The sequence below is a fragment of the Myiozetetes cayanensis genome, unplaced genomic scaffold, assembly GCF_022539395.1.
Source record: "Myiozetetes cayanensis isolate MyiCay16 unplaced genomic scaffold, myiCay2020 scf23, whole genome shotgun sequence".
NCBI classification, from domain to species: Eukaryota; Metazoa; Chordata; class Aves; order Passeriformes; family Tyrannidae; genus Myiozetetes; species Myiozetetes cayanensis.
Genome location: NW_026087445.1, coordinates 9,141,112 through 9,158,201, shown reverse-complemented (window position 1 = coordinate 9,158,201; position 17,090 = coordinate 9,141,112). Strand labels below are relative to the sequence as shown.

Here is a 17,090-nt window from a genome sequence, read left to right as displayed (position 1 = left end):
CAGGCAATGGGAAGGGTGTTGGGACTGTGCATCACCATGTGACAGCACGTGGGTGCCCTGCACCCTGCTGAGCCCACCCTGTGTGGGTCCAGACATCCCTGGGGCAGCACATCCTCATCTCAGGGGCTGAGCTGTGGGAGTCACCATCAGGTTCAGGTCCAAAATTACACTGGACCATGGAAAGCCACAGACAGGGCTGGGAAGGGCCCCTAAGATCCAGGCCTCTATCCTGAGGGGTGATGGCAGCCAGCACAGCCATGTGGACCCCCTCGCCCTGCAGCTCCTGGGGACAGCTGCATGTCCCCAGTCCTCGGGGCTCACCCTGGCCTGGACATCCTTAATTGCCCAAAGGTTGCTGTCCCCGGGCCGGGGGCCACGTGTCGGAGTGACCCTGGGCAGGAACCTGACACGGACGCGAGTCATTCGGGATCAACGCTGGGGGCCAGGAAATTGCAACGGACACGAACCTAAATACGCTGCACGTCCCCCCAGGTAATCAGGGGCCGGGCCAGATTCCAGCTGACAGCTTAAATGCCTTAATTCCTTGGCCGCTGTGGTTCGAGGGGGTCCCGTGTGCCATGGGCTTCTCCCAAACGGTCTCTGAGCTGGAGATTTGTCTGTAATTGGAGGCGTGTTGCATTCCCCTGAAAGTAGCCAGGTCCCACTGGAGGGGGGCTGCGGGAAGGCAGCAATTTCCCTTATGGAATTATTTACCTGATTAGAGAGTTTATTTTATCAAAATTGCTTCAGAATGGGGCTGCTCAGTGTGTCCAGCATGGGGAGCTCCCCGGTGGGGCTGGCGACCTGGAGACAGGTAATTTGTGTGGTTAATGGGACTAATCCACCAGGCAATTACACCAATAGATTTCACGGCTGCAAAGTGCTCTGTTCCCATTAATTAAAAATCTGTTAAGAAGATTAGCACGTAAAGGCATCAAAAGAAACCCACGAGTTTCTTTCCCCACCAGCCCTCGAAGGCGAGTGTGGGAGTGCTGGATTGCTCACATTAGCACAAAAATTATTCTTTTAAAGGTAAGGGCTTCGCATCCAAAGTAACCGCTGACAGTTTTCCCCGACTTCCCTACCAAGAGGTCCTTTATCTTTAATTATAGTTTGTTTAAATTGGGCCTGATTGTTCATGTGGAGTGTTAGCTTAAATATATTTGGAGCGCGTGGTTCCCCCGTGTGTGGCAGCGCGGTGAGAGGAGGGCAGGCCCTGGCTCAGCCCTGTGCCCTGCCAGGTGCCCCCGCTCTGGGCTGGTGCTCAGGACTGCTCAGGAGGGGATGGGGGTCCAGGGGACTCTGAACTCAGCATCCCACGGCTGGGATGGTCGCAGCAGAGCAGGAGCAGGGATGGCAGTGCCACCACTGGCACCACCACTGGTCAGGGGCTCAGCCACCAAACCTGGCTCTGCAGTTGGGCTGTGCGGGCACCTCGCTGGTGTGATGGGGAGCCAAGACCTCTCCAGCGGCTTCTCTGTGGCATAAGTCCCATGCCAGCACCACTGGCACCCTGCAGACACCCCTCTCCCATCCCCACCATGCTGCTGCCGGCCAGCCCAGCTCTGCTCAGCCCCTCGCTCGGCGGCCTGGCCGTCCCTGCTCTTTGTCCACAGCCAGACTGGAGCAAAACAAAAGCAAATTCCCCGGCAGCTGAAGGTGCCATTTTTACGGCTGGGCTGAACGAGGAAGTATTTTTTGATCTCTTAAAAATCCTGAATATTATCTGACAGTTTATCTTGTTTCTCGCATCCGTGTCTTTGCAGCAACGCCAGCTCATTTACATGTGTATTGCGCCTGCCTCCACGGGTGCTGAGGTCAATTGAAACTCAAGAAAAGAGGAGAAATTTATGCAAAACTGTTGATTGCATTTGTATGTAATGAAATCATCCAATATTCATCTGACTATAGACTCTAATCTGAAAGGAGAAGTGAAGGACATAAGAGTCACTGGAAAGCAATAATGAGCTTCTGTAGTGATTAAAAAAGCACTTGAGCTTTCTGAAAATCCAGCCAGAAATCGTGTCTAATCAACACGGAATATAGGAGGCAGAGATTACATTGATACATTTTGCAAAGCTCACTGTTGAAAATGTATGCGCGCTGTAAACTCTGACATGCCATCCAGGGTCTGTTGGATACAAATCCGGGCGGCACAATCAGCGCCCGGCTCGTCCCTGGCACAAAGCAATCTTGGTGTCTCTGCTCGATGACTCACAAGGAGCGCAATCACATCTATTTTGAAGAGCAATGTTGTTTTTTAACTATGTCGAGAGCTTCCAGCTTCCTCGGAGTTTTTCCTTGCCTTTGCCTCCGTTTTGAGCGTCCCCTCAGCCCAGGAGCTGGCGTGGGGCTGGTGCCTGCCCTGCTCCCTGTCCAGCAGCTCGGAGCGGACTGGAACATCCTGGTGGTGCTGAGTGTGGCTGCTGGGCAGCCTGGGAAGGAAGCAGTCTCTCCAGAGCAGGGATGTGCACAGGGATGTGCCCCTTGTGCTGGGAGTGTGACCCCTCGGGGACCCCCACCCTTCCAGGCCATGGCTGCACTTGCCAGGTGTGAACACAACAGTGCCTCAGGTCAACGGATGCTGTTGGGAGAGGGCTCCTGGAGAGGGCAGAGAGGTGTGGACAGCCCAGGGCAGAGCGTGAGGGGTCTGGCCATGGCCCTCCTTCCCCTCCTGCCCTGCACCACCCTCGGCATTTGTGGCCGAGGCCAAACCATTTGGTGGCCAATGTGGCGTCACTGACAGACCCACATTACACCAGCCCAGCTGCTTTCTGGCCCGAGTTCCTTCCCCTCCTGGGTTATTTGGCACAGCTGGAGCTCCTTCCCACCCGCCAACAGCATCAGCTGCAGCTCCTTATCAGCTCTGGGTGCAATCCAGGCTGGAACCAAGTGAGAGGTTCCTGCTGGTGCTGCTGGAGGAGTGTTTGGAGCGGGCAGACCTTGTGCTGCAGCTCCTGGTGTGGAGCAGCAGGTGATTTATGCTGCAAAGGGAAAGCGGGACCTGTCCAGAGCTGCACTGTGAGTGAGCTGCTGGTGCCCTTCCCCTCTTCTCCTGGGTGTTGCTGCTGTGGTCCTGTGTGGTTGGGAGGTGCTGGGGCTGTGGCTGTGGCTGGTGCATTCTTCTGCTTGTCCTGGTCCCAGAGGGAGCAGGAGGGGCTGGAGGGGCACAGCCCCGTGGACTCACGTATTGTCTGCCCTGCTTTGGTGGTACCAGGGCTGAGAGCAGCATCTGTGGATGCTGTGGCTGCTCCTGGCTGATGCAGAGCCCGGGACTGAGGTGGGGATGCAAAGAAATGGACTCTCCAATCATCCAGACAGCGCTGGAGCAGTTTTACCACAGGTTTTATTTCCTGTGAGCTGCAGTGAGATGCTACAGGGTAAGGAAGAGCGGTAAATATTTGGGAAATTCCTCCATGCAGTGACACCCTGCAGCTCCAGTGCCTGCCTCCACCAGCCCATTATCACCCCTCCAGGGCTTGGAGAATGGGAAGAGGCTGGAGAAACACTCGTGGGCAGCAGTAGTTCTCCACCTGCCCTGGCTTTGTGGAGCTCCCAGCTCAGCAGCTGCTGCTCCCGGGCAGGTATCAGGAAAACCCTTCAGGGCCAGGCTGCTGCAGGGATGCTGAGGCTGCAACAATGGCAAAAGAAGCCCAGTTGATAAATGTCAAAAAAATCCAGCAATCGGCTGAAAGCAATTTCCCGAGCTGAGGAACCGCCCTGGGCTCGCCATCTTCCTTTATTCATTTATCATGGCAAGGGCTTCGGCCAAAATACACAAAGCAGAGAAATTGTTGACATGTGGGGCCCTAGCAGAGCAAATCCTTCATCCTCCTCCCCCTCCCCGTGGCACACAAACTAACTTTTTGGGAGTTGTTTATTTAAGGAGTGCAGAGCACTTGGCGCTCTTTGAACCCAAATGCCTCGGGAGCAGGGCTGGGGGCTGCCCCCACCTTCCTGCTCCTGCCATCGCCAAGGACATTTGCTGCCAGCGGGGAGTACCTGCTGGCAGTGAGGAGCTGAGCTGTGGGATGTGCTCAAGACCTTGTTCTGCTTCTACCTCCCCCAGCCCCTCAAATGCGGTGCTCGTGGCTCGCACAGGTCCTCTGTAACTGGTCAGTGGGGACAGATAACGGGTTTGGGAAGTTTCTGTGTTGGCTTTTGGTCTTCTTGGTCCTGGCTAAAGCAGCTGTGCTGCCAGCACTGGTTTCAGTTCTCTGCCTTGGGAACCACAGAGCCCCTGCCCAGTCAATGCTGAGCTCCCTCACCCCTCCCCAGCAGGGCAAACGCTTCCTTTGGGACACGGGAACCCAAGGGAACACACCAACCAGGCTGCTGCAGGGCTGCTCCTCCGCATCTCATTTTGACTTTATTTCAAGAAAAAACAAATGCTGAGGTTTGCACAGGACAGTGCAGGCTCCCCCTGCACGTGTTCCTGGCTCCTGCTGGGCTGGTGGTGCAGGAACACAACATGGGGCGTGAGGTGAGCAAGGCAGTCCTTCCTCCTCAGCTTCCCTGGGACCCTTCCAGCAGCCTCCAGTCCTCCTTCTGGATGTTTTATTTCTCATCTCATTTCACCCAATTCTGTTCCCACCTGGATGAGCAGCGAGGAGAGTCCCCCCCTTCCCTCCAGCACTGCCCAGGTGGGCAGTGGGAGCAGCCAAGGCACAGAGCTGCTCATCCCTGAGGCTGCTGCCTCCAGGCAGGGATGAGAGCTGGGGCACGTGGCAGTCCATTCCTGCTCCAGGGGGAGTGTGTCCATGGGGATGGTGTTCATCCAAGCAGCTCCTTGGTCTTTGCTGCCAGCAGCTTGTCCATCTCAGCGACAGCCTCATCTGCCATTTGCTGGATCTGTGGCAAGACAACACAAGTCAGAGTCCTGTGTGAGGTGATGCCAGAGTTTAAAGGGAAAGGAGTGACTTCAGGGCAGGGCAGAGACCTGCTGCTGCTGGCACCAGAGAAGAGAGGGCTGTTCCCTCCTGCAGCACCATCAGAACACACAGGTAACAGCAGGAGCCTTAGCACATGTCAGGAATACACAAACCCAGTAACCACCTGTTTGTTTCTTGTAAAAAGAAATAAAATGGTGGTTGTCCAAGCCCTGCCCAGGGATCAGCTCTCCTGGTAACATGGGATGGACATGGCAAGAAGGCAAAAGGGATCAAAATGTGCAGGTAAAGTAAGAGCAGGTAAAGGCTGGAGCACACCAGGGGTTAGGCACTGGTTTCACAGGATTAAGTTGTGCTCACTCCCAAGGTCTAACAATGACCTTTCCTCGTGTGGAAAAATCTGGGTACAAGGAAAAAATTCCACTGGAGATGTTACCTCTACCAGTGCAGAAAACCATCTGTCTGCTCTGGGAGAACTGCTTCCCAACAGGATTTGGTTACAATGGCATGGCCATTTTTCCTGCGTGCACAAACGCTCTGTATATCGATGTTTATTTTTGTGAGCACACAGGGAACTGTCCCAGAGCATTTGCAATGTATCTAACTTTAGCTGTTAATAAACAAACAGCTAAGAAGTAATGGCCTGCCTTCAGAGGCATCAATTCAGCAGAACACTTAGGCTTGTGCCTGAGTTTATGCCCAAGTAATTGACTTTAGTGACATCTGCTCTTAGGGAATTAGGCATGTGCTTAAGTATTTTCCTGAATTGGAGCCAAAAACTCCGAACAGAGATAATCCTGCTAGCCTTTTCATTAATAACAACTGAAACAATCCTCATTAACACCAGCTGTTTGCAGTGGCCAGGCACTGGGTGAGTGGTGGTACAGACACGGACGTGGATTGTTTCGCTCCCCCAGTTCAGCTGGTTTGTGCAACAAAAGCTTTTGGGGAATGGTTACAGCTTACAATGGTTCATATCATAAATCTGGCTTCGAGATTGAAGTCCCAAATCTCACAAAGGAAAAGCAACTAAAGCAGCCATTGCCAGCTCCAAACACGCAGCCCATTCCCCCACTGGGTTCTCAGTGCTGGAGATCTGTCAGCAAGGGCTGGGACAAACACACCACTGAGCTCTGACACACCAGGATGTGGCAGAAGGGAAGAAAATTACCTGCTTTTCTAGCAGCCAGATGGTATCTTCTGACACTTTGCTCTTGGACTTCTTTACCTGGTTGATGCTTTTGCTTCGCACCTTTCTCAGGGCCTCTTTGGACTTGTTGGTGGATTGCTTGGCCAGCTTGGCCAGGTTCTCCCTGTGCTCCCTGGTGACCCTAGGAACAAGGGGAGAAGAAAAACACCACAAAGAAAACAGTGTCATGTGTGCACAGCCAGATTTGTTTTCTGTGATGGACTTTGGGTAAATGAGTGATCCTCTCTGACTGCTGCTGCCCTGCCCAGGGTCACCCAAATGCTGCTGGTGTTAGACCTTGCTCTGTTTGGAGGCCCTGCGTGCCACAGAGCAGAGGGACTGAACAGATCAGGGCACATTTTCATTCTGCCTTGGTCCACCTAGAAAAATCAGCCACCTCTGCACAGCTGGGGAACTTGGACTGAATCTTACTTGGTTTATAGTTGTTGCTGCAGTGCCTGAAAGTCATGCTGAAATGTTGAGACTTCCCTTATTTCCTGCTGCCAAAGCATCTGTGGGAAAGAGGAAAAATCCAGCTCCAGACTTGAAAGATGGAACTGAAAAGTGTCATCCTGAAAAGCATAATCCTGCAAAGCCAGGAGGAAATCTTAGCTCCTGAAACTCAGATTTGTCTTCCTGCAGCTGAAGAGCCTGAATTGAGGACTGGGAAGCTACAGAGTTTCTCTCTCACTCAACTTTATTCCAGCTCACCATGACCAGGATTTCCCACTGACATGATGTGAACGCCTGGACTGACAAGAGGATGCTGATGGACATGGGCAGCCACAGGTAACTTGGCCCACCTTCAGCTCCACCTTCCCCCAAACATGGGGCCAGTTATTGCTTTGGTGCCACAAGAAAATCCTGAATTTCCCATTCCAGACTGAAATCTGCAGGTGGTGAGGGGGTCTGACCATCAAAAAGTCTCAGGAATGGCTGGGGTGTCCCCTCAGCTCTGGTGATGCTCCAGCAAATAGAGTTGATCACTGTCAACTGCTGGTGCTTAACAATAATATTTTAATAATTTTCATGGCTATTGGAGTTTCCAGGCTGCCTGGAGAGGGAAAAACCTCGGTGCTCTCACTGAGACTCGCTAGCTCAAGGGAGATATTGGAAAATAAACATTTCACAGGAGTATTTAGAAATTGGCTGTAGCAGCCTGGGTCACCAAAACACTGGGGCTGACTTTTCCTGCAGAGAGCTCAGGAAATGTGGGGTGAGGGTGCCTGGGCTCTGCCCCACAGTGGGTGTGTGTTACAGGGAGGCTGTGGGGGCACAGTGGGACCCTTGGCCCAGCAGGTCCCTCCCCTGCAGGCAGATCTCTCCCAGCAGATGTCTGCAGAGGCACTGGCCTCTTGCCAGCCATCTCTATTTCTTGGTGCCAGAGGGAACAGGCTTCCCAGAACCAGTTGGAAATTACAGGAATTTGGGGTGGCTAGGAAAGCTGACAGATCTAGAGAGCAGCATCCCAGCCCTGGCACCCAGGGCACCCTGGTGCCTGTCCCCTCCCTGGGAGATGGCCAGGAATGTCACACAGAATCAAAGAATATCCTGAGTTGGAAGAGACCCACAAGGACCATCAGTTCAACCCCTGAGCCTGCCCAGGACACCCCAACAATCCCCCCCTGTCCCTCATAGTGTTGTCCAAACCCTCCTGGAGCTCTGACAGCCCTGGGGCTGTGCCCACTGCCCTGGGGAGCCTGTTCAGTGCCAACCACCCTCTGGGGGAAGAACCTTTCCCTGAGATCCACCCTAACTCATCACATGCAGTGGGAGGCTCCTGGTCAGCACAGGCTGAGGAGTGGGCAGGGATCCTTGTGATCCTCGTGCTTTCCCTGCACCCCAACATCGGTGCCTCCGGGGCTTCTCATGCTCGACCCCCCCGGGCAGAGCTCCCGCAGCACACTCGGAACCACCGGGCCGGCTCTCAGGCAGAGGTCCCCATGAGGGCAGATTCTCAGGCAGCTTTTTGAGGGGGTGGGGACTCAATCCTGGCTGCTCAGCTTGGAGGAGGTGGGGGGAGCTGGAAATCTCTCCCATCTCCTGCTGGGTGGCGGGGGAGCCGCTCATCGGTGGGAGCCGCGCGCGGCTCTCGTGAGCTGTGCCGAGGGTATCGCTCGCCCGCCCGGGGCTGCCGAGCCTCGAAGGAAATGTTTTTGTTTATGCAGCGCTGCCAGATTTCCTCTGCTTCTTGGCACGGGGTCACAGCTTTCATGCCTCCTTGTCTGTCTTTATTAACACCAATTTCTTTTTATCACCGTGCAGTGCCGGGGAGTTTCTCAGCGGGTTTTATGTTCCAGCCAGACTGTGTGTAAATTCTCAGCAATGCTACCAACAATGCCAGAAGTGGACACTTTTCCAAGCAGATGCTGTTTCTGGTTAAGGAATCCATCAACACGAGCCAGGCCCACGGTTTCTAAGCACAGTTTTTTAATCCTGCCCCTAGATGTGCGACTTTTAAGCTGCTGTTAGGTATGTTTTCTTTTCTGTCTAGTAGCCAATCCCTACTAGTAATCCCTACCACCACTTAAAGCTAAAAAAAAAAAAAAAAGTGTGAAGTGAACTTGGGGAAGGGGTGCCAGAGTGGGGAATGAGGACAAGGTCCCCAGCTGTCACCCCTGATGCCCTTCCTGCGGCTCACAGAGAAGCAGGCTCAATTCCTGCTGTTCCCCCAGGGACCAGCACAAAGCCTGGTGAATGACATGGCAGGGGGGGTCACAACACACACCATCCCCCGAGTAACAGCTTTTTTTCTGCCTCCCCCAGCTCCAGAGGTTCAAGCAGTGCAGCCCTTGGCAGAGCAGACCCACAGCAAGCGCAACACATTTATCTGGGTAAGAGCAATTTCTGTATCTCAAACACGAGGAATTTCCTGTGAAGGAGAGGGATCAGTTAAAGGAAAGCAGGCTTAACTAAACACTCTGCATTCATAATTGCAGATAAACACAGGGTGCAGCGTTTATTGCTCAATAAAAAGCAAGTGACAGACTCCTGACGATGAGCAGCTCGGAGCAGCCTTGGTGTGCTTTCCAGTGAAATGTTTTGGGTCCTCTCTCCCCACAGAAGGTATCTTTGCATATTTCTTAAAGGGCAAAGGGGAAAAAAAAGCTCACAATGAGTCATTAAACTTTCAAATGAGTCATCTGGCTTTCAGTAAAACATGTGTAAAAATATTACTGATTTACAAACAATATCCAGCGTAACACAATGGGTCCAAAAAAGATGGATCTAAAAATGAGGCAATACCATAAAAGACACAAGGTCAGGTCAAATTCGGCCAAGAGATCAACCAATACAAACGTTCCCATGGCTGGTTCCTTTTTTTTTTATTATTTTTATTTTTAAACCCTCAGAGGCTTCTCTTTATACAAACAAATATTGCCTCTGCAGTGTCAGCCACAGAATGCCTGGGGGAGCAGAGGGATCCTGCCAGGCAGCAGAAGTAAACACCAACCTCACAAGTGTATTTTTTTTTTCTGCTGAAGCTGCAGTGCAAAAACTAAACTAACAGAATGAATACTGAGAAGCAAACTCCATTTTTAAATGCTCAGCTGGACCTGCACGAGGCAGAACACGACACACGTGTGTCCAGCTGACAGGTCAGAGTAAGAACTGGCTTTAATAACAGGTAAGGACAATTTGGGTTTGGTTTTTAGTGTAACTCCTTCTCATGGAAGAACCAATTTCTGCAGAAACAATATTAAGATCTCCTCATTTTGGATGTGTTTGCTCAATTTCTGTATCAGCTGTAATTCTGGTAATTTTATTGCATCTTTCCCTCATATATTCTTTCATAAACTGTTAGAAATACAGAAAAACTTAGCAAATTTTAAAAAGCAATTCAGGGATATAGTACTAAAGAGAGGCCTCTTGCTGAATTTGATTGTTCTGGCCCCCCTCTTTGCATTATTGTGTTTTGAAAGGCTGGAACTGTCTGCTTGTCTTTTTGATAAGTGGATGAAACTCCCAAAGACCCAGTCATGTAACTGGAGAGCAAAAGGGACTGGAGGTGTCGGTGAGGGCAGAGCCACAAGGCACAGCTCCCAAAAACCTCCACTCAGGACTTCCCAGGCACCCAAGCAGCCAGGAAGGGACCAGGAGCTGCAGCCCTGACACACCAGAGGAACACTGGAGCACACCAGGCAGAGCTTCCCTGGGAAGAGAAGACTTGTTTTCGCCCTGCAGCACCACAGAAGATGGTGACAGACCATGCACATTTGTTTTAAAACACAGGATTTTGTTAAAGCTCCGGATTTGCAGTTTTGGAGTTTCCTCCCCTGCAATTCGTATTCAAGGATGACCCAAGTGCCCATTAACAATCAAACCACTGTGCAGCAACCCGGGAGTCTCAGCAATTATGAAGATAATGGTGCCCTCCTCCTCTGCCTCCTCTCCTGAGGAATGGGGGAAGGGCAGGGAGCACGGGGAAAGAAAATCAGCAAATAGAATGATAATGTCATTGCCTCTCACCGACTGCAACGGAAAGCTGCAATTAGACTGCTCTGATGAAAATGCTGGGGAAAATTCCACAGAATTTCTAAAGGAGATCTAAAGCATGAGAAATACCTGGTTCATCTTTCCCAAGAAGTCTTCCACCTGCTTGTGGAAGGGGTTTGAGCACTCCCTGCGTGAGAGCTGTTTGTCCCAACCCCGGGGTGTGAGTTCATGCCCAGCCACACCTGCCCAGAGTATTTACATGCTCCATAAGGTCTGAGCACCCACAGGAACTCCTGAGCTTTCCTTGTGCCACCCAACCCTGGTGCCCCTGCGACAGGCACTGTCTGTGCCAGCGAGTGGAGCTGCTGGGAGCCCTAATTTCACCTGAAAGGACCCCCTGTCCCAGGCAGAGCCCAAAGCACACGAAGGGATCATCAGGATTGCTTCTCCTGATCCAAACTGAAGAATGGATGCAGTGGCACCTCCTGCCTCGTCCAAAGGCTGGGAGTCACCTGTGATGGCTGAGGGAAGCAATGCTCATCCCTTGGCCGGGGGCAGCCTGCTTTTCCATCAGCCCCACCCCAAAACTTCCACGCAGCCATCAGTTACACAACATACATTAGATGAGAAGAGGGAGCAGATTTTTCAGCCAAAGCTATAAATTTCCTGCCTCTCCCTTTCACCACTTCCTTTCAGTGCTCTCTGCACCAAGGTGCTACTCACCCCTGATACCAGTGGGTCACTAAATTCCCTCCTGCCTTACTGCTGCTCTGTGCCAGTGTAATTCTGAGAATTTAGAGCAGGGCAGCAAAGAATTAGCCCCTGGGTTGAAGCAATACAGCTTCAAAAGCCTTTGGCTCTCCTGCAAAGTGCTGCAGCCAGCAAGGACCAAGACTTCTCTGCGGGGGGAAGATGAAGAATAAAACCAACCACCAGATGCCAAGATGTGAGGACTTAGGGCTCAGACACTTGGAAGAGGTTCCACCAGACGCTTCTAGGGGCTCAGATTTTTTTCCAAACCTGAACTCACAGCTATTTGGAAAGCAGCTGCATGGGGACATTCAGCAGTCGTGCATGTTTGCCCTCTGAAGGGCACTCACTGCAACCTCCTGCGTTGTCTTGCAGGGTGATGAGCTCGGGCATCGATACTCACTTAGGAACCGGCACCCGAATCATCGTCCCGTCCACCTCGGGGTTCAGGTTCATGCCACTCTCCCTTATGGCCTTCATGGCTGCAGCTGTGCTCTGTAAAGCAGATCAAAAGGTAAAGGGAATTAGGAAATAATCATTCCCATATGCCAGAACTCTGTCAATAGTTGGCAATCCATCTCCATGGAACATGGAAACATTTACTTCTGTTACCAGTAAGATCAGGAAGTTACATTGGTGCAGAGAGCTTTGATCAGCCCGAATGGGAAACTACGGCCGCTCGTATCGGGGTAGGGGGGCACCCAGGGGGGAGAGGGGAAGGCAGGCAACAACAAAAGAAAACTGTTTGGCTTCTTTGAAACTATGAGAATGGTTTGAGGCAACACAGAGCGAAACCGCAACAAATTCCCAAGGCAGAGCCTGACTGTGGCGAAGGAGATGAAAGATTCTGAGCATTTAAGAATTCCAGTTGAATGTTTCCCACTAGAAATCAGCCAGTGCCAATTCTGAAATGTTAACAAACTTAACCACTTCAGCACTACAACCTGACCACAGGACACTGGGGCGGCAGCAGCTGGCTGAGAAACAGCGCCTGTGCCCAGCCCTGTGTTTATTTTACAGCTCATTACTGAGGATTAACTTCTCAAAACTCCCCTGCCACTGGCTGATGCTCTGCTCTGCTCTGCTTAAAAGGTGGGGTGGCAGGTTTTCCTGGTGACTGCAAGGTGATTGAAAGGCTCTGTCTCCACCCCAGGGCACAGGTTGTGCCTCCAGAGAGTGCCAGGCTTTGGGGTTAAAGCAGAGCTTGGCCAGGAGCTCCTGTGAGGCTCTGCCAGGTCAGGTTGTTCTTGACAAGCCCAAGGAGTTTGTATTCCTGTGGCACTTGTGTGGTGTTTCCTACCAGGCACGATGCTATTTCTGATGCTCCTTGCCATCATTAACTTTAGCTCCAGGCTGCTGCAGTATTTATGTCATTCAAACCGTATTTATGAAGCGCAGCTTTTGTCATCTGAGGCACAAACTAAAGCTCTGCAGATTTGTTCAGGTCCCTGACACGTGCCATCCCTGAACCTAATGAATGCTCTGCTGGTGTTCTGTAAGACAACTGCTGTCCTCTGAAACTGCAAGGGCAGAGAAAATGCAACCAAATAATCTCAGCACATTAGGAATAAAAAGGGACAATGCTTGCTCTGTAGGAAAGAAATGCTCAGTAAAAACTGTGTTGTTTATCATAGATATTGGAGGAGATGGAAGGAGGGGAAAATATTGCAATATTGACCCTATCCTCTTGCAGCCCATGAGAAAAAAAAACCATAAATAAACCAGCACCTTGTTCAGTTTTATAACTCTTGGGCAAACAGACTTTGGCCCTGTGAGTCCTTTTCTATGATTATTTTATTTCTCACTCTTCAGGTACTTTTATTTTCTTCTCAAGGCCATGAAGTACTGACTATATGCTGTAAATAAGGATGTCAAGTAATCCTGTCTGTAATGGCTTTAAAGAGTTCAGTCCATCACAGAACAGCTATGGTATAAAGCAACTATATTGAGAGAAATAGTTCTTAGAAAGCAAATGTAGGCAATGCTATACAGAGGATATTTAATTTCTCACAGGGCCACTTGTCAGCCTGAGGTCCTGTTTGACACAGGGTAAGTCATGGAGTGCCTTCCTTGGCCCTCTCAGCGCTGGCTCTGCGGGACCTCAGCGCACTTGCTGATGAGGGGCCTCTGTTCTTCAGAGCCTTTGAACACTTTAGGAAACACTTAGGCATCAAGTGCCTTACACTGACCTCCTCTGAGACTTTGCTGACTTAATTAATTGGGGAAAGCCTTTGCCAAATAAATAGAGATAAGCCCTGGCAAACCTCCAGACGTGGGGTGAGATGAATCGCTAACCCTGCGCTTGCCCCTGGTCCCATCTGCCTGGCTCTGCCTGTGGGAGCTGCAGGGCACCCCAAGGGCTGGATCCCCAGGTGGGATTTGCATTGCTGCCTCATTTAGGGGCAAGTCTAAGGCTCCTGCAGAAAATGAAGGGAACTTGTCTGTCACAGAAGATAACTTAAAGCACCTAATTTGTGTTCTGACCTGCAGACGCTGCCTAGGGAGGAGCTCACCAACCTCAGCAGTGCCCGGCTCGAGCTCTGTGACAGCACTTAGCACAGCCCAGTCCCACCAGGGAGGCTCTTGAGAAGCTCACAAGCTCCATCAGCAGCTCCTCCCACGAGCTCTCAGGGGTGTCCCCAGCCCTGCTGGTAAGTAGGCAAGTTTCAGAGGTGTTTGATGGCGTGTCCAGTACCAATTCCAGCTACACGGCTGGAACTGAGTGAACACAACAGGCAGGTGCTGTGTCAGAGACACCTGTGCCATCCAGGTGAGTGTGTGTGTGCTCAGGGCTGCCATAAATGCACAGGGAATGGGGAGGGCTGGCAGGGCACAGGGAATCCTGTCTGTGATTTAGTGTTGCTCTGCAGATCCACCTGACAGGAAGGCAGTCCCCAAAGCAAACCCTTCGCAGTGTGGCACTCACTGGACACAGCCCTGAGAGCAATCCCAGCATGGAACTCTCCTGTGAGCCCTCCCTGCTGCAGGTGAGCTGCTCTGTGAGGCAGGCAGGGCTGGGGACTCGCTGTCAGCAGCAAAATGCCCCTTCTGTTCTGTGTCAGCACAGGGTGACACAGCCCAGCCACAGCTCCCAGCCCTGCCACGTCTGACCGATTTTGTCTAAGTGTTCCTTTGCTCAGCATCAACCTGTTTGTTCCCCTGGTAATTATCCCTTCCCAGTGCCTTCAGCCTCGTGTCCCTCCTTACCTCTGGAAAACTGGTCATGTTCACTACAATGAGCTGTGGTGATTTCTGTGAGATCTGCCCCAGCTGGTTCAGTGGAAACTTCCCATCTTTGGTCACCACAGTGATGTGATCCAGGGCCCCTCAAAAGAACCAAACACAGGCACTTTCAGTACGATGCAGCAGTTTGCAGCAACGCTGAAGAAGTGTCCCACTTCCCTCCTGCTTTGCAAAATATAGATGTTACAAAGGAAAAAAAAAAAAAAGTGTTTATTCAGACTTCAGGTGCTGTTTGTGTTCAGGCATCCCCTGTGTATTCACAAGCTAAATATGTCAAAGCTGCTCTAAAACACAAAAAAAATTAAAACAAAACTCTTGTTTGTTTTTGCTACTAGAATTGGAAAATTAAGCAGTATTGTTAAGAATGGAAAGGAAATTGTTATTTTTTAATCCTTAGTATTTAAAGACAATAAAAATGTCACTATAAAATTCAAGAAAAATATTGTCTTTAACTTAGCAGTGCTCTCTTAAGCCCCTCTTTTTCCCCCCAGGTCCCCAGAGGGGTGTTGTACACTGCCTAATTTAAAGTATTCAGTTTCTCCCCGAGCTACTCTTAATCTGCTCTCTCGTTTCTGCTGCAAAATGTTAACAGGCCAAAAGGCACGTGGGACAGGAGGTACTTTATCAGTGCAATTAAAAAAAAAACCCTATGGTTAAAATAAATAGTTAAGAGACCAAGCTATGCTTTCCAGCTCCATTAAACACAGAAGTGCCCCTGCCAGAGCTGGGGTGGTGAATGATTCAAATTTGGTCATTGTTTAATGTTAAATTTTATCCCTGAAACTTGATACACTTACAAATGCCTAAGTTCAGAGTGTTACATTAACTGTGGCTTAGTCAAACGAATTCACATTTCTTCCTAAAGCACAAAATCCACTAAGTGAATGAGGCCTGTACAGGTCACTGCCCACAAAGATGCACAGCAAAAAAAAAAAAGTTTGTATATGCCAGACACCAACCTGATGGCAATTTCCAAAAGGCTAATTTGATGGCAATTGGATTTTTCCTGCCCTACTGCACCATTAGCTGACAACCTGCTTCTCCATCACATCTGCAAACAGTTCAGTTAGAGACTTTTGACATCTCCCACTTACAAAAGCTATTTCCAGGAAGCTATTAGCCAAAATGGATTCTTCCTGGTCAAGCTCAGGGTGAAGAAAGCCTTTTTAGCTGGGATGTCAAGGCTGCAGCAACTGGGTGCCCAGTGAAGAACTCCAGAAAAAAAAAAAACAAACAGCTCTGTAAAAATCAGAGTTCTCTGTTACTGGGACTTGTATCCTTATTTATAGGTCACAGAGCATCACACAAGGAATTCACCAACCTGGTGAGGTTCTAACACTGATGTTCCTGGTGAAGTCTTCTTTCAGAGCTTCTATGACCGCCTGCATGTCCTCATTGGTTTCCTCTAAATTGATAATATCCTCAACCAGGGCAGCACTGATATTCACTTTGGCTTGGCTCTGCCCTTTACCTTTAGCTGCACATCGCACAAAAAGAAAAAAATTAATTTCTATTTGAGACAACAGCTAGTTGCTGCATCAGGAAGTAGACTCAGTTCAGGACTGAGTCTAAGATAAACCAAAGTAACTACTTCTTAATGAGTAAATAGCTCAGTACTTGAGCACATGTGCCAAAATATATATATATAAAATAGAGAGGGGTTGCAAAACCAGGACCAAAGCTGCTGTTTTTACCCTTTTTGGTAGCCAGCTGTCTGCTCAGCAGCACCTGCTGGCCACACTGCCTGCAGCCCTCCAGGAGCAGGGCAGGGCAGCCCGTGGGAGCCCCTGGCAGCCCCCTGGTCAGCAGGAGGGACGAACGGTGCAGCAGGGATGGGACAGGACGGAGCCACCTCAGCGCCAGAGCCATCGTCACAGCTCCTCTCTGACCCACCTGGAAGAGAGAAAGGCAGGGGGCTACTCGGCCTGCTAAAAACAACCCGATTTAGGGCTCGGCGGTGCCCACGGGCACAGGGGGACAGCGCAGCGATGTCACACTGGGGGTGTGCAGTGGAAGGGGCTCGGCGGCTGCCAGGGGTCAGCGTGGGCTCTGCACATCCGTGCACATGGGCACGGGCTCCTGGTACGACCCCCGCGGCTGGAGCAGCTCGTACAGCACCGGGTGCGGGATGAAACCTCTGCCGCGCGATGTTTGACACCGCGGGGCTCCCGGGCCCTCAGGGGGTGTTCTATGGAGGCCCTGCTGCGGTGACACCGCAGTTACCGGGGGTAACTCCCCCCGGTCCCGGCGCGGGGGTCCCGGCAATGCCGACCCCGCTCCCGGCACGTGCGCGCCGGACACGCCCCCTCGGGGCCCCGCCCCTCCAGCTGGCCCCGCCCCCGGGAGCGAGGCCCCGGCCCCGCCCACACCGGCCGCTGTGCTCGGGACGCGCCGCCCCCACCGGGGCCCCGCGGAAGGGCGGGCTGGGAACCGGGGATCGGTGGGGGCGCGGGGACCGAGCGGGGGCCGGGGGGAGGGGAGGGGAGGGGAGAGAGAAAGGAAGGGGGAATTTGGGGCCGCCGCCTCGCTCACCGTCGCGCGGACCGCCGCGTCCCGCCTGGCGTCATCGGTGCGCGCGCGTG

The 17,090-nt window shown here is 51.6% G+C and overlaps 1 protein-coding gene across 2 annotated transcripts; it reads right to left on the bottom strand.

Annotated features, from left to right (window-relative positions):
- Window positions 1-3,698: 3,698 nt before the first annotated feature.
- MRRF (mitochondrial ribosome recycling factor) lies at window positions 3,699-17,079 on the bottom strand. Of its 2 annotated transcripts, XR_007629470.1 has the most exons (8): window positions 17,041-17,079; window positions 16,203-16,401; window positions 15,830-15,985; window positions 14,473-14,591; window positions 11,669-11,760; window positions 6,061-6,220; window positions 4,061-4,851; window positions 3,699-4,002 (listed from the first exon to the last, which is right to left on the bottom strand). XR_007629470.1 is itself a non-coding variant. In XM_050320322.1 (7 exons), the coding sequence occupies exons 2-7, from the start codon at window positions 16,375-16,377 to the stop codon at window positions 4,774-4,776; spliced, it is 780 nt and encodes a 259-aa protein (XP_050176279.1). In that variant the 5' UTR covers window positions 16,378-16,401; window positions 17,041-17,079; the 3' UTR covers window positions 3,699-4,773. The 2 variants fall into 2 exon arrangements, 1 of the variants encoding a protein (XP_050176279.1); XM_050320322.1 differs by having other exon boundaries at window positions 3,699-4,851.
- Between the last annotated feature and the right edge of the window lie 11 nt (window positions 17,080-17,090).

Coding starts and splice junctions, on each gene's coding strand:
- MRRF (XM_050320322.1), bottom strand. CDS start 16,377: ATGGCTCTGGCGCTGAGGTGGCTCCGTCCTGTCCCATCCCTGCTGCAC. Junction 14,592..15,829: donor CAGTGTTAGAACCTCACCAG/GTTGGTGAATTC, acceptor GGTTCTTTTGAG/GGGCCCTGGATCACATCACT. Junction 11,761..14,472: donor ACATGACCAGTTTTCCAGAG/GTAAGGAGGGAC, acceptor TCTGCTTTACAG/AGCACAGCTGCAGCCATGAA.